The 15763-nt window shown below is 37.0% G+C and overlaps 1 protein-coding gene across 1 annotated transcript in view; it reads left to right on the top strand.

The window, feature by feature from the left end:
• Nucleotides 1-15542, top strand: part of EDEM3 (ER degradation enhancing alpha-mannosidase like protein 3) — a 31390-nt gene extending 15848 nt beyond the window's left edge. Inside the window, exons 10-20 of the mRNA XM_072866905.1 lie at nucleotides 1053-1178; nucleotides 1770-1853; nucleotides 3131-3214; nucleotides 3792-3916; nucleotides 4418-4583; nucleotides 6738-6892; nucleotides 7676-7829; nucleotides 8333-8527; nucleotides 9307-9472; nucleotides 9965-10150; nucleotides 11705-15542. Coding sequence (XP_072723006.1) covers nucleotides 1053-1178; nucleotides 1770-1853; nucleotides 3131-3214; nucleotides 3792-3916; nucleotides 4418-4583; nucleotides 6738-6892; nucleotides 7676-7829; nucleotides 8333-8527; nucleotides 9307-9472; nucleotides 9965-10150; nucleotides 11705-12111 — 1848 coding nt within the window. The 3' untranslated portion in view covers nucleotides 12112-15542. The remainder of the gene's footprint in view (nucleotides 1-1052; nucleotides 1179-1769; nucleotides 1854-3130; nucleotides 3215-3791; nucleotides 3917-4417; nucleotides 4584-6737; nucleotides 6893-7675; nucleotides 7830-8332; nucleotides 8528-9306; nucleotides 9473-9964; nucleotides 10151-11704) is intronic.
• Nucleotides 15543-15763: the final 221 nt, after the last annotated feature.

Here is a 15763-nt window from a genome sequence, read left to right as displayed (position 1 = left end):
TACAGGAGAAGCTGTATTTCAAGATCACCTTGGAGAGTGTAATACTGCAAATATTTCTGTGAAACAACATAAGGGCCTCTTGTTACAAGCCATGGTACAATTTATTTCTGTCCTGGATAGCAAAAAAGATGTGAAAATCAAAGTGCGGATCTTGCATTCACTGCAGATCCTAAGGCCCAGTATACATTTAAGTATACTTACAAGGTGAAAAACACACTTAGATTACTAAATTCATAAAGATTACTAAGCAACTTTGTCAGCATCATTATTCTTTCATAAGAGCATTCTATCTTTTGAAAATAGTAATATCCAATTAAAACATTTTATATCATAAAATGATTTTATATCATAAGCAGTATTAAAATTTGAATCAATCAGCAGCTAAAGGCCTGTTGCAATACTTTGTAAGTGTACTGATTATTTCATATTCCTAACCTGCAGCTGCCATTATTATGTTTTGCCTAATTATGTCTATTAACTGTTCTCTATCGATTTGCCTCATGTGCTCATGATTGTACCTTCTGTGCTTCAGAAAATAAGGCAGGCAGCTATCTTGGGGAGTATAGAATTGGAAGTCAGCAAGTTGACAAGTTTTAAAGTTTGTCTGAGCCATCAAGTCCAGCTGCTGTGTTGTTTTTTTTTATACTTCCTTTTCCCCTTTACCTGAGATGTATTTGCTTTAGAGTTCTCCTGTTCAGAGAAAGCAATTTCAGCTTTGTTTAGCATGTGCTTAAAGATTCAGCCAAAACAAATGTGCCTTAACTGTGATAGTTACTTGTTTATCACATGGCTGCTGAATATACTTTTTTGTATGTGTATTACTTGGAAAAGGTGATGTGTATTGCATGTGTAATACTGTGGAGCTTTGCAGTATTTACTACACTTTTTTAGTTTGCAAAACTAAAAACTACTGTGCATTGCCAAATGTAATAATGATTGGGAGTGTAGTACTGGTTCTTCTATTGAAATAAAATGCCATAATCTGATGATCTATATCTGTTTTGTAAAATGTATTGATAATATAAACTCATGATTTTTCTGATGTTTGTCAGCACTACGATGCCATAATGAGATACATTAGCCAACCACCTCTTCTTCTTGATGTTCATATTCATAAACCCATGCTAAATGCTAGGACGTGGATGGATTCTTTGCTAGCTTTCTTCCCTGGATTGCAGGTGAGGTTTAAAACCCGTGTGCAGATGATTTTAATAACAAGTAAATGATTAAATAGACTGGATATATAATTGACAAATCAAGCTTAGTAACTTGATTTTCAAAAATACTGAATGAGGATTTCTGTACTCACTCCTCCTGTCACTTCAATGCCTATGATGCAAGTTATTGTGCATTTCTGGCCATGTTGAATATCAAGAAAAGTATTTCTGTATGATTTGCTTACTTCATTCCTAGTCATGAAAACACTCAAATTAAGCTGCCTTTTTAGTAGTCTGGTGACAAATTTTCTAGTTTGTGTGCCATTTATGTCTTTGAGACAAACTAAATCACATTTCCACCACAGTTCTCTGTAAATGATAGAGATCCTTTTTCTACATAGGCAGTAGTCTTAATGAGCTCACTGATTTTGCTTAAAAAGCTCTGATGGAATATCTGTGGCTTACACTGAAAGGGGGTAATATTTACAGTATGTATCTGCTGGAAATGTAGAAATTGGTCTGTAGCTTTACATGAACACAGTGAGTGTACCTAACTTTGAATATCATTCCTATGCAAGGTGAATTAGTGTTAATGTTGTTATTGAATTTTAGGTGTTGAAGGGCGATATTAGACCTGCTATTGAAACTCATGAGATGCTGTATCAGGTTATAAAAAAGCATAACTTTCTTCCAGAGGTAAGGTAGTAATTTTCTGATCGTGTAAGCTGATTCTTACCTCAATTTGAGCAGTCTCAGATATCCATTTGAAGAAATAGTTAGGTGTATGTGTCATTAAAGCCAAAGGCTCGTTTCCGTAGCATTCTTATGTGATTTACAGTTCTGCGTGTATGACAACTGTGTTTTGGATATGAAATATTTTTCCTTCAGTTATGCTGTAATTAATAAAATAGGAAGCTGCTGCTATTAATTGCTTAGACTTTATATCTCAGCCTTTCAAAATTGACCTTGACTCATTTCAGTATACAAAACTTGTATAAGCACACATAGTCCTAGCTGCTTAGTAATGTAATAGCATTAATGCTAAAGATCACAGTCATCTTTATTAACCCAAGGAAGGAAACTAAAGACTGAATTGTTCTGAGAGAATGTTCTGAAATTTTGCATAATGTCCTTGAAAGTGGGTACACGAACTTATCTGTAGATATTGCAAGTGCAGTCTTTGAGCAACTTAATTCTGCACAGAAAAGCTTGTTTACCTGCTGAAGTATGTGTCTTTATTCTGTGGTGACCCAGAATATACGAGAGAGCTTCTGACTCCGTTTGTAATTTTGGCTTTCCTCTGGTGTAAGCTTATTTCTGTTAGAGAACATTTTAATTAACATCACATTCACCTAATGTGGAAATTGCGACCAAAGAATGCTCTCTAAGCACTGGAATGTTTTTTCTGAGTGCTTTTAAAATGGTATGGTTTGGCTCCTTAGGGTTTTTTGGGGTTGTTTTTTCAGTGCTTTGGACTTACAAAGGAAACTTTGAAAGATCAGTTGGTTGTATTTAAGCCAATATGCCATCCCCTTTAGCAAAGACTTAGCTTAAACCCTAGTATGAACTAGTAGTGAATGTAAGCCATCACAGAAGTGGCTTTTGCCAGCACATATTAAAAGTGAATACATAGACTAAGAAATTTTTAGGTAACTTATGTTAGAAACAGCTGCTTACCATCTGTCAGTCTGAAATGACAGTTCAATGCACTGGAACTGTCAGGTGGTAGGTATGTTTGCAAAAACGGTATTTGTCAAAGCTCAGGTCGTCTCTATGTAGTGGCCCTTCACCAGGCTACTTTGGTTGGATTGCAGCAGCAGCTGTGTGCTTGTGCTGATGGGAGCAATTGGAGGCTGTGTGCTGCCTCCTTAACACACTTAGCTGTTGTAATATACTTAACATAGGATTCAAAATAAACCTGTGTTTGGTTTTCATTCTTGCGTTTATTTTTGTCTGTTCTTTTTCTTCCTCAGGCATTCACAACAGACTTCAGAGTTCACTGGGCTCAGCATCCTTTAAGGCCTGAATTTGCCGAAAGCACTTACTTCTTGTATAAGGTAAGATCACTTTAATTCCTCTGACTTTTGGTCACTTTGTCTAGCACCTAGAATTTGGTTCATGTTTTATTTCAATATAGAATGAGTAGTGTATCTCCAGCTTATTTTATTTACTGGAGCCAGTTCTGTATATAAACAAGATGAAAGTATTGGTTATCAAAAATTGTTCTAGGAATTTTGTTATATATGCCTTGAATTAGAAAGAAAACTGTGAAGTGACAAAGGCCCATATTTTTGAAGATACTTCGGTATTGCTGATCTCTCTTAAAGAGATCTTAGAGACTAAAAGCAAAAGCCGCTTGTACCTTGCAGAGAAGAGCAGTGCCTAAATGTCTTGCGTTTCTGTAAGTATTTCCATGTGCTTTTCTGCATATCCGTAAAAGGTAATGCAGTAGTATCTCAGAAGTTTCTCTAGTGACTGTTTAGCACTGTTAATAAATCAGACTTTACTGGTGTCTGAGAAGGTATGGAATCAGTAAATTAGCATTAGGAAAATGGAAACTGCTAATTGTACAGTAAGTCTAAATGCACCTATCTGTTTGGTTTTGGGTTTTGTTTGTTTGTTTTTCTTTCATAGGCTACTGGGGACCCTTACTATCTAGAAGTAGGAAAAACACTCATTGAAAACTTGAACAAGTATGCAAGAGTACCTTGTGGGTTTGCTGCAATGAAAGATGTTCGTACAGGAAGTCACGAAGACAGGTAAAAGTTTTTGCAGTGATTTTTTTCATAAAAAGATTATAGGGGAAAAAAATCTAGTTACCCTGTTTATGTAATTGAATTAATTGACTTTTGAGTAGCTGGCTGTCTTCAGTTTGATAACCAAGTCTTAAATTACCTGATTGTCATAGTCTATAAACTATTTCAATAGTTTTGTAGTTTGTTACGTGAGAATATTTTTAGTTTAATAACTCTTCCTTTGTCTCAGAGCAATAGATAAATTACTTTAAAACAAAATATACTTCAAATCAGGAAGTTTGTAAAGAGGTTTATTTGTTTTTTCTATAATGCTGTTTTGTACTGAACATGCTGAATCATTTCCCTCCAAACATAGTTTCTTCCAAGTGGAAGGAACGCTAATGGAATTAAGTTCAACAATAATAGTCATGAATTCTTCAGAGATGGAGCAATATGAGTGTGTGTTTTTCTGATGTTTTAGAAAAAAAGGGATCTTTCTAAAGGACATTCATTTTTTTTCCATAGAATGGACTCTTTCTTTCTGGCTGAGATGTTTAAATATCTTTACCTGCTGTTTGCTGATAAGGAAGACATGATTTTCGACATTGAAGATTATATCTTCACTACAGAAGCTCATCTACTGCCACTTTGGCTTTCCACTACAAACCAAACCATCTCTAAAAAAAATACAGTAAGTAACAGCTCAAATTTAAATCAGTTTTAGGGGTGCTTTGAAGCAGTTCCTTTTTTTATGAGAGGAAATGGGAGAAAAATCAGGAAAAATCATAGTTTGAAGAAGTACACCAGTTTTAACACTTCATTTAATATGAACTATTTCATCATATTAACAGTGTCAGTCACATGAGGATGAATAATGTTTCCCTGACTGGATTCTGCACCACTGAATCTTGAGAAAAAAGCTGTGGAATATTAGCAATATTTAAAAAGAAAGTAATTCCCCATCTCTAAACAAATTTGAAAATAACACACTATGATATTTTTATCTTCATCTTTATTTTCTATTATTTTTTCCTAAAACATTTGCAACAACATGCCTAAGGTTTTTTGAGACTGCTACAAAGTTACTTTGACAAGATACAGCTATAGCTTTTGGGATATTTAATTGTTTTAGTCCATGCAATAGGCATCTATTGTGTAAATGTGAGAACGTTTATGGGTTTATAAATTACTTAACCTTCCAAAATAACCTATAGTAATACAACTGTGCCATGAAGCACCATAAATACTCATCTCTTTTTTGGTTTTGTACTCAGTAAGGTGACATAATTTATCTTTAAGGCAATAATACTGCTGGCAAGCAAAAGAAATGCATGAGAATGTCAATAGAGAGGTGTCTAGGGCATCAGGGACATAAATTCCCTTATGTTAGTGTGCCTCTATTTTTACCCTTTACTGTGTGTTTTACAATAATGTCTGGATCAGAGGAAAACAGTCATGTTGCATGTCAAGCCATGTGTCCTGGAAAAATCTTGAAATTGAGTAGAAGGCACTCTGTTTTTTGGACTCGAGCATTAGACAGTGAAAAATTTTTAATGACTTGCTCTTAATGTCTAACATTGGTAATACATTTAATGGGGGGGTTGATTTTTCATGTTGCTTGACAGTGGAGATCCTACACCCTCTCTGAAATGTTCTTTCCTTCAGCATTTATCATCTTTTGTCTTTGAGTTTTGGAAACGGAGACTGTTTTTTTAAACAACACTCTTTTTTATGGAATTTATCTGATGGGGGAAAAAATTATAAGAAAAATGTAATGTGTAAATTATTTTTAATATAAACACAGTGTTAGTAAGCCAAAATGTCTGAGAGAGAGCTGGTAGTAGCAACCCAACATCCTGTTTGTATTTATTCTCATAAACATGAAAGGTTGTGTCTTACTACGCTGATGCTTGCTATAGCGCTTGCAAGACCTTCTTTCTTAAGTGAGGTGACTACTATTTGTCACACTAAGAGCATAGGTACTTTAAAGTGTTTATTCCAGTAAACTAATAGCCTTTTAGGTCTTGGTTTTTAGGGAGCCTTTAAATACTTGATTTTTAATTTGCTAATATGTTGCAAACAGGTTTTTTTCTAAGTAGATAAATAATACATTAATTTTTATAGATGAGAAAATTAACTTGACAGTTATCCAATGAGTTATTTGCAAAACTAAGAACAGGCTAAATATGGCTCCAAATATCCGTACATGTTCTGCGTGGTTTCACATGTTACAAAACAGCAATTTGTGCAATTGTTAACTCTGTTCTCTTTTCTGAAGATAGAGATTGTTTGAATCATATATAGATTCATCCTTGCCCATTCAGACTTGCAAGTCTGGCTCCTGAGGAGGAGAATCTTTCTTAGTAATACGAAGCAAGAATTACCTAAGGCCTGCAGCTGGTCCACTCAGCATAAAGGCAATATCAAATGAAATCGTAACTACTTCCTTTAGTTGTCCGGCACATAAAAGTACAGGGGCACTAGCTATGTCATGGGTAGGCTTGAGGAGTACTGTATGCCAGTAGAGGATTAGCTGTGTTTGCAAAGATTTTCTAGAAACTGTGGATACAAGTTTGGTAAGTTACAAATTAGAACTGGTGTTGTATTTATCTATCCCTAGAAAAGGGTTGTAGTGCGCTGGTTACCCTTTATTATTGCAAGGTGTGGCACAGAAGAATGATGTGCCACATCATTCCTGGGAACTGTGGTTGTAGGACACTTAATGCATTCAGCTGCTGTATGTCCTGAGTACTCAGATTCCTTAAGGGTATGTCTATCTGTTGATTTTCTTTGTATAAAAATGTAACCTGCATTTTTAATAGGTGATCTGTATCTTTCATTTTAGACTACAGAATACACAGAGCTGGATGACAGCAATTTTGACTGGACCTGTCCGAACACCCAGATTCTTTTCCCAAATGACCCTATGTTTGCTCAGAGTATTCGTGAACCTTTGAAAAATGTGGTGGATAAGAGCTGTCCTAGGGGTATTTCTAGAGTGTAAGACGAATATTTTATGTCTTTTGTTAGTGTAGGAGTGAGTGAAATAGGGTCCGTTATGCATGGAAAGAGAAATACGTGGTATATTGGAGCTTTGTCTGTTTGAGTTTGTAGTCCTTTTGGAATGGATAGCCTAGCTAGGGGAAAAAATCAGTTATGTTTTCTCTGGCATCATCAGCAAGACTTAATTAATTTCCAGCAGGAATCAGCAAGTCATTCAAAGCAAAAGGAGCTTAATGAGCCACATACTCCAAGTGGGCATTGTAGCCCAGGTATTACAGGAAATATGTCTCTTCAATTTGTAAAATTAATTTCTGTAGTCTCTTGAACAGTTCTGCAACTCTTCTTTGTAGTAAGCAAATCATGCTACCATACATAACTTCACCTATTTTGAAGAGTTTGGGACAGTCTGTTAAAGCTGAGGAAGTTTATCCTTCTGACCACCTCTTTGATATTTACACTTCCTGAGTAAAACTGAGTAGCAATTATATGAGGAAAACTGTTTTTAGTCAGTCTTACAGTAATGCAGACTGTTTAGAAATGAGAGATAGCATATGGTAGTTTTATCATCAACATTGCCTGTGCTTTTTTGCACTAGAAGAGTATTGATAATATCGACAACTTTTAAAAAAGATAGTTTGACTGAGAAGTTGCATTCTAGTGAAGATTGTACTCCACATTATCCCAAAGAATTCTAATGTTGTGGTGGTAGGAATAACGTGAGAGTTATGTTTCAAGAATAATCTGGTTTTTAAAATTTTGATCTCTAATGTCTTTTGGCAGAGAAGAGAGTTTGGGAAGTGGACCAAAACCACCATTGAGAGCCAGAGATTTCATGGCTAGTAATCCTGAACACTTGGAGATTCTGAAGAAGATGGGAGTCAGTTTAATTCATCTGAAAGATGGAAGAGTACAATTAGTACAGCACGCAGTGCAAGTAAGACCTGACAGTACTTTTTTTGAAAACTTTCAGTAAAATCCTACTAGCAATGATATTTGACACTTGGAGGTTCAGGAGGGACAGCCAAACTGTGGAAAGAGAGGCACATGAGCTGGATATGCAACTTTATTTAGCAGGCTGATGCTTGTTAATATTTTGCCTCAGCAACACTTTTAACTAATCTTCCATTAAATTAGATGGAGGCTGTTCATGTCAAAGTGATGTAGCTAATAGCATCTTATCTGAAAATACTAGCTTTCAGTGTGAGATACTTCCATTTGTTTAGGAGGTCTATATGTTTGTTTGTTTTTAGTCTTCTGTGTGGTGGAGGCACTAAAAAGTTAGCTTCCTTATTTGAAATGATGAATAAGTGCCAGTGAGCATCCACTCTGTATTTTAAAATCTTTCTAGTAGTGGTCCAAGCAAACATAACTTCAATTTTTTTTTTAAGTTTCTCAAACATTTAAGAAGAAACTGTTTATTGTTTCTTTACTACTCAGGCAGCAAGTTCACTTGATGCTGAAGATGGCTTACGGTTCATGCAGGAAATGATTGAACTCTCCAGTCAGCAACAGAAAGAGCAACAGCTACCTCCTCGTGCTGTTCAAATTGTTTCCCATCCATTCTTTGGCAGGGTGGTCTTGACTGCTGGACCAGCACAATTTGGGATGGACTTATCCAAACACAAAGCAGGGGTATGTAAGATGTATTTGTGATCTGTTCCTAGCTTTCTGTTTACTTTCCTTATTGCATAAGCCTAAATTTTACAGTACTGGTACTATTTCAGGGTGGCCAGATAGAGGGTGATCAATTCATTACAGTGGTTAGAATGACAAGGCGCAGCAATGACGGAACGAGAGCAGTGACAGTCTTTTAGATGAGTGGCTTATTGGTCTGTGGCCCATGCTCTGCCTCTGAGTCATCAGTCATGATCTAGGATTTCAAATGCATACATAGTATTTTTGAAACAAATTTATATCATCTGTAGTGCATATCTTAAGAGATGTTAATTTAAGGGAAGGTTTTCCTACAGTGTCAGTCATGAGTTTGCAGAAGCCCTTTTAGAGTAGGCTGTTCTTTACACAAGCTTTTATAAAAGGCTGTATCTAGAGGGAAGAAGAAAATATCACAGAGGCAATGGTCCCTATTGGAAGCAGTAGGAAAACCCAGTGACTTTGGGCGAGATGCAGCCCTAAAGAGGAATTCCAGACTAGCAGTTCACAGAAGAAAATTTTCCAGAGACAGGAGTTCACAGGTATAGACAAAATACACTGAATATGAGGATTAGGTTTTCACTCGGTCATTCTTTGCTTCTTAGAACTCCAGCTTTAGGGTAAAGATTGCCTGCACTGACAGAAGACAACACTAAATGCATTAGATTAACTGAAGAAACGAAAATGCTTAGGAATCTTTTGTAAGCTTGAACCTAGTGCTCTAATTATCTCTTTCTGTTTGTTTTTGTTTTTCCAAACAGAGAAGAGGATTTGTTGCAACCATTAAGCCATATAATGGATGCTCAGAGATCACTAATCCTGAGGCAGTGAAAGAGAAAATTGCTCTGATGCAAAGAGGCCAGTGTATGTTTGCTGAAAAGGCACGGAACATTCAAAAAGCTGGAGCAATAGGAGGCATTGTTATTGGTAAACAAAATTTTAAGTTCTCTATTTGTGGAAATGTAACCTGTATTTTACAGATTTGAAGATACTGGAGAGCTGACAAGAAGCTGTTAAACTCTCTGAGATGACAGTACTCCAACACAGAAATTGTGCTTTCAGAAGATGAAGAAATGTTTTGGTTTTGTCTGGTTCTGCATAAAAAGTGTAGCTAAACAAATTGGGATGGGTGATTGTCACTGTTTTTACAGATTAAAAATTGTTATTTTAAGGATCACTGAGTGTTGCAATAGTGCTATCTACTAACTGCTAAGGAAAACTTGAGATAAAAATGAAAAATGTTAAGGAAAACAAGTACACAAGTTGGCTTTTTGCTTTTTACAACCGACTTACTATTTTCTGCCTGGGATCCTCTTAACTGACTGGGCAGTAGAAAGCTGCTGAAAAAGTCTGCTGAAGTTCGGAGTTGTAGTCTAACAGGAGGTTTGCTTGCTTTTCCTTTTGTGTGCATCTGGCTAGATGACAATGAGGGAAGCAGTAGCGACACAGCTCCTCTCTTCCAAATGGCTGGTGATGGAAAGAGTACAGATGATATCACAATTCCCATGCTCTTCCTCTTCAACAAGGAAGGAAACATTATACTGGATGCAATTCGGGAGTATGAGGCTGTGGAGGTGCTCCTTTCTGATAAAGCAAAAGACAGAGGTAAGATTAGAGGTTATTTATACAAATTCAGCTTCCATCTGTGCCGTGGCACAATGTGAAATGTACAATAGTGACTTCTATTGTTACCCAAAGGTGCAAATGCGTTATTTGGTAGCTGTAGTTTTCTGTTTGACACTGGTATTAGTTTTTTTCCGTAAGAAAGCCATTATCTGAGATGTGTCATTATCCGCTTCCCCCTCCCCCAAGTTAACATTCACAGCCAGAAATGCTGTTCATAAGTTAAATCTCAGTTTGACTAATGAGAAAATACAGCCTTTTGGATTCCTTTTGAACCCTTTTTGTCGTCATCTGCTTTGAAGTAGTGTCAGGAATAGCGTATGTGTTTTCAGTGCCCTACATTGTAAATGCCTCTCTTATCAAGCTCCCCAGTGACATTCTTGTACCCAAAATGAGAGACAACTGTTAGAACTATTTTGCCTATCTACGGAGAAGTGGTTATCATGAGACCTAAGACTGCTGACCTCAGATGTTTTGTGGTTTTTCTTGTATAATACAAGAAAATTGCAAGCTAATACATTCCCAATTAAAATGTTTGCATATGGCAGAAAATTCTAGGTTTTCATTTTGTAAGCCTTCCTCGTAGCACTGCTTTGTCCAGGCAGAGTATGTAAGAACAAGTATCTCTAGTAAACCAGAGACAGTGTTTATTTTCTGCACATTTGCAAAGGTGATATGCTGAAAGCTACAGTGTTGTTTCTTCATAGCTGCTTACAAATTCCTCCTGTGTATAACTATGGTTAAGATGCTCTAACAAAATACTAAACACAAAAGATAGGTCTGCATTTGAGAATTCGTAATGCCTATCTGCTTCTTCCCCCCTCCTCGTGCATCCGTTTGGAATCCCAGCAACAATCTTTAAAGGTAAAATGATTCCAAACTACATTATTGATAGCAGTAAGTATCCCATGTTAAAAACAGCATATGCAGTTAAACTCCCTAGAAGTCTTGAAATATTAGTGTCCTGTATACTAGCTGTAAACATCAAACTCCAAAGAAATCTGCATGGTTAAATTGGACAGCTGTTGTAAAGCTAAATCAGTACTTGAGATATGTATGTTAATTGCTTTGAGTGGGAATGTGATAAGGGAGGCTTCGGCTTTGGTGCTCTCCTTAATTCATAGTTCAGTAAACTTATGAAACTGTCCAACTCCCACTTGCTTAGATGTGGGATCCTGCTGGATCTGGGGGTGTTTTAAAATCCAGTATTAAAGTTCAGTGCATGCAGTGGGTATTTGCTTAAGACTGAAGGATGGCAACTAGCACTGACCCCAACAGTCACTATTCAAGTTTGAGGAACCAAGACTAGTCTCACTATATTGTTTGCCCTCACTTAAAATGTGTTTAAATGTCTTCCCTCCCCTCCCTCTGTAAAAGATGTTCCTTAATAACATTAAATTATCATATCAGTGGGAAGTCTGCACTTCCTTGAGGAAATAAGGCCAAGGGAAGTGACTTGCTTTTGAAATACATAATAAAATGCTGCCTTTCTGGGTTTTTTTCCCCAAAACATTTTTTTTCTCTCCTCTCTCAAAGACTTGGAAATGGAGAATATGGACCAGAAATTATCTGAAAACGATTCACATAAACAGAATTCAGAAGAAGCTACTTTAGCATCTCGGGATGTTGGTGCGGTCAATGAGGAGCCTGAAGAAGGAGAAAACTCTGATGTTACTGACCCTGATTCTTTATCTCCTGCTCACACAGACAGTGACAGCGTTTCCATTTCAAATCAGGATTCCTATGTCCCTGGAACCGATGAGGCTAGTGCTCTGGAGCCAGCATGTATGCAAGGGGATCACCAGCCTCAGGAACAAAAGACCGAGACAGAGTCAAATTCCAAAGTTAACTGGGATAATAAAGTCCAACCTATGGAATCTATATTAGCAGACTGGAATGAAGATATAGAAGCATTTGAAATGATGGAAAAGGATGAGCTATGACTTGTAATAATAACTTATTTGTTAGTAAACAAATGGAGAACTCTTTGGGTAGAAGTGAGGCCCTGATACCTGAGAACTAGAAAACATATTCAGTATTGTGATGAGCAACCAGGTTTCACCTGGAAATTACCATAGAAATCCAGCACGCACTCTTTGTATTGTTTCAATTTTTCCTGTTTAAAAATGGGAACGTGCAATCGAAGCATTTGTCTGGCTCCACTGCATGGTGCTGTAACCCAGGAGGCTCATTCAGGGAACGAGCCTGACTTCTGCGTTCCAGGCTCCGGGAGGTCACACTCCCTTGGTCTCTGGAAAGCAAAAGTTGAACGCAGTGGGGTTAACATACCATGTAACGGTTATCAATGAGAGCACTTGAAGGCAGTAGGTCAGCCACTGTTCTGGTTGGAGTGAAGGTGCAGTTTCACTGATCTCTACTGAGTTGAAAGCCTTCATTGATAGCAGCGGGTGAAATTGTTTCCATTGTCGTGTCTTTAAGACACAGCTAGAATCAGTGTGATTTTTGTCCTGACTACTGAGACATAGTAGTGTTGCTCATCACTCCTTCCATTTGTTACCATGAAGAACAACCATGATGACATGCAAGTTTTCCCTTCTGCTCTGCTTTCAACTAGAGAAACTGTATAAACCAAAGGCAATGTGTACTTTGTAAGCAGGTTCCATCAGGGAAACTAAGACAGCCTTGGGGTCTACCAGATAAAGGTTCATGGTGTGTTGTGAAAGTTATGCTTGAGGTTAAGGTAAAGTGGACAAGGCAGATGTTGAGTTATAGGTATTTCCTTTGGCCTCCCAGGTTGAAAAACTCAATCTACCCTGAGATACGGAATTTAAACTGGCAATATTCTCTGAAAGGACAATAAACAGAACTAGATCAGCTATAACAAAATCTTCCTTTTTCTACAAGTTGGACTTCTAACAGCGTGACTTTGTCATTCTTTTTATATGCAACTTCTATACGTGTGATACTTAAGGCAATGAGGCCAGTTCCAGTAGCGAAGTGCAACAATTTTGGCTGTTGGGTCCATAGTTCTAAGTATAGTGGCGTGAACTGTGAGGATGACTGGTACGTTACTCTGGGCTTTGGGAGTTTGTTACAGGTAAGTGTGAGTCCTAATTTGTTATCCCTATTATGAAAAACATTATTTAAATAAAAATGGGGATGTTTAAACAACTGAGAGACATTTTGACTGTGTCCAAAGAAACTGCCAAAAACTAATTAACTTGATTTATATAAACTGCTTTTAGTGAATTGTGGTTCAAAGAATTGTTTTATATTAAAGAGTAAGTTAACACTGCCTATATGCTGCACCAGGCTAAAAATGAAGGTTTATATTCATCTTTACAATGGAAAAAAAAAAAAGCACCCCAATCTGAATTGCACCTTTCATTTAGCTGGTGAAATTATGCGTGCTGAATATGCAACTGTTAATTAGTACAGCCATACTGTATTTATTTATGTATACTCCTGTACAGCATGAATGGAGAAATCCCAGGCAAATGTTGTATACATGTATACTTAATGACACTTGCTTTCAAGAGTATCAAAATGCACAGGCACCTTTTGAGAGCATGACAGTCAATCAGAATATTATCCATAAACTGAATGATAACTTTAAATCACTAGAGTAGGAGGTAATTTTGAGGAGGAAATGAGGCGGTAGTGGAATAGTGAGTAAGTGTCCTTTTAAATAAATCAACTTTTAAATGTAGTTATAATTCCTTTGCACAAATAACTGTATGGAGGTTTGGACTGAATGAGTAGGGCTGGAAGCAGCTGGGTTTTTCAGTTGAGAAATTTTTTATTTATGTTTTTTGTTACGTGAGTTTCTTCATGGAAGGCATTTGATCGTGGGAGCCTTTTAAGTGTCCGTTGTTACTTGGAGCCCCCGTCCGCACCTGAGGGATGCTGTGCTCCCCTGGTAGCGCCTGGGCTCGAAGTGACATGGCCAAGTGCAGTCAGCTGCAGGATCCAAAACCATCAGGTGCAGATCAAAAGTTTTCACTCTGATAATTTCTTTGATCTGTCAGTGCTTAGTGCCACAAAAGGAGCATTTTTGTTCCCGTGCTCTTCAACAAGGAGTACATCTTCATACTTGTTAGCTCTTTTGGTGGAAATAGAATTATTTTTATAGCTATAGAGGCCCTCTGGTTATTATGTTAAGACTGTCAATATAGTAACTAAAGGTTTTCTTTTTTTACTTGCAGAAAAGGTAGGTGTAGATATAAAACTTTATTAAAAGATTAACTTTCCTTGCCACCACCAGCTCATTTTTATTTAACTGCTTTTTTCACATCTATTGCTAAAGCAGCAGACATTAGCTCTCCTTTTAAGGGATTTCGAATGATCCCAGAACTCTGTATGGATTTGAAGCATCATTTTGGTGGTGGCCTACCTCAGATAACGGTTGCCTCCTTCCTTTTGGGTTGTGGTTTTTTTGTTTCAGTTTGGTCTACTTTACCTTTGAAACCATCATGAGAGCTATAGCTTTGTTTACAGAACTGAATAGGGTAAGGTTGACCTTTTGGGAAAGAGGACTAAACTGGGGTGGGGGGGCAGTTTTATTCAGGTTATTTTCACTTTATATTTCCTTATGAGGAAAGAGGCTTTAGTTAACCTTTTCATATCATTATGAAAATAATTCAATTTTCTGTCACTGTTATCTTAAAAAGCAAAAAGAATGTATTCATCAAAAAAACAAAACCTTTTGGAGAGGGGAGTAAGTGTTCTTCCCAAATTTTTAGAAGTCTGCTCCCTCCATGTGGAATATTGCTTGTACATCATTAATCAGTAATCACCTCTTTTTGTATGGTATTGTACAGTTACTTATATGGTATTGAACACTGAAGAATTCGGGAATCACAGCTGGAACTAGCACTTATTCCATGCCATATAATTCAGATCAGCCAATTAATTTCTCATTTGATCTTAGAGGAATCTTCTCAATTGTTTACATTTATTGTTTGTTAATGAAGTTTCAAAAAGAGCCCAGCTTTGGTTCTCCTCCTTCTGCCAGCATACCTGAAGGCCTAGCATTAGCCATGAATAAGTGTATGTTGAGAGGTTAAAAATGGGACATCTTATGCAAAAAGCATCAGTCAGAACATAGAAAATAAACCATTCTGTGAATGAAATATTGTATGTTCAGATTTTATAAAATTTTTTTTTTAGCCAGCCCAATTTACAGCCGTATATTTTTCTTATGAAAGATGTCTAATAACAGGTGCTGTAACACTTTTGTTGGGTTTTACTGTCTGGTGATAAGTGTATACAATATTTCTAAGGGCAACAATGTACTGTGATGTAAAAGTCTGGGCTAAAATGTATATAATCTGTGTACATAATTGTGTACTTGATTATAACTGCTGATTGTAAAGATTTAATAAAATGTAAATATTCTGGTCAGGCTGTGCTAAACTGACATGCCCACCTCTCTTTGCCTTGATTTTTAGCAAGGCCTTTGGTAGTCGCACCAATACTGTCCCATGTCTTTAGTTACCTTTAATAAGGGGAAATTCCTAGCTACCACCCTGGAGAAGCTGTCGGTACCCCAGCAAGCAGCGTGCTATCCTGGGCCTTTGAAAGGCAGGAGAAGGCGCTGATGGGAACCTCGAAGAGTTCTGCATCTGGGAGCAC

This window comes from Ciconia boyciana, chromosome 7 (assembly GCF_034638445.1).
Source record: "Ciconia boyciana chromosome 7, ASM3463844v1, whole genome shotgun sequence".
Lineage (NCBI taxonomy): Eukaryota > Metazoa > Chordata > Aves > Ciconiiformes > Ciconiidae > Ciconia > Ciconia boyciana.
This window is presented reverse-complemented; position numbering and strand designations above follow the sequence as displayed.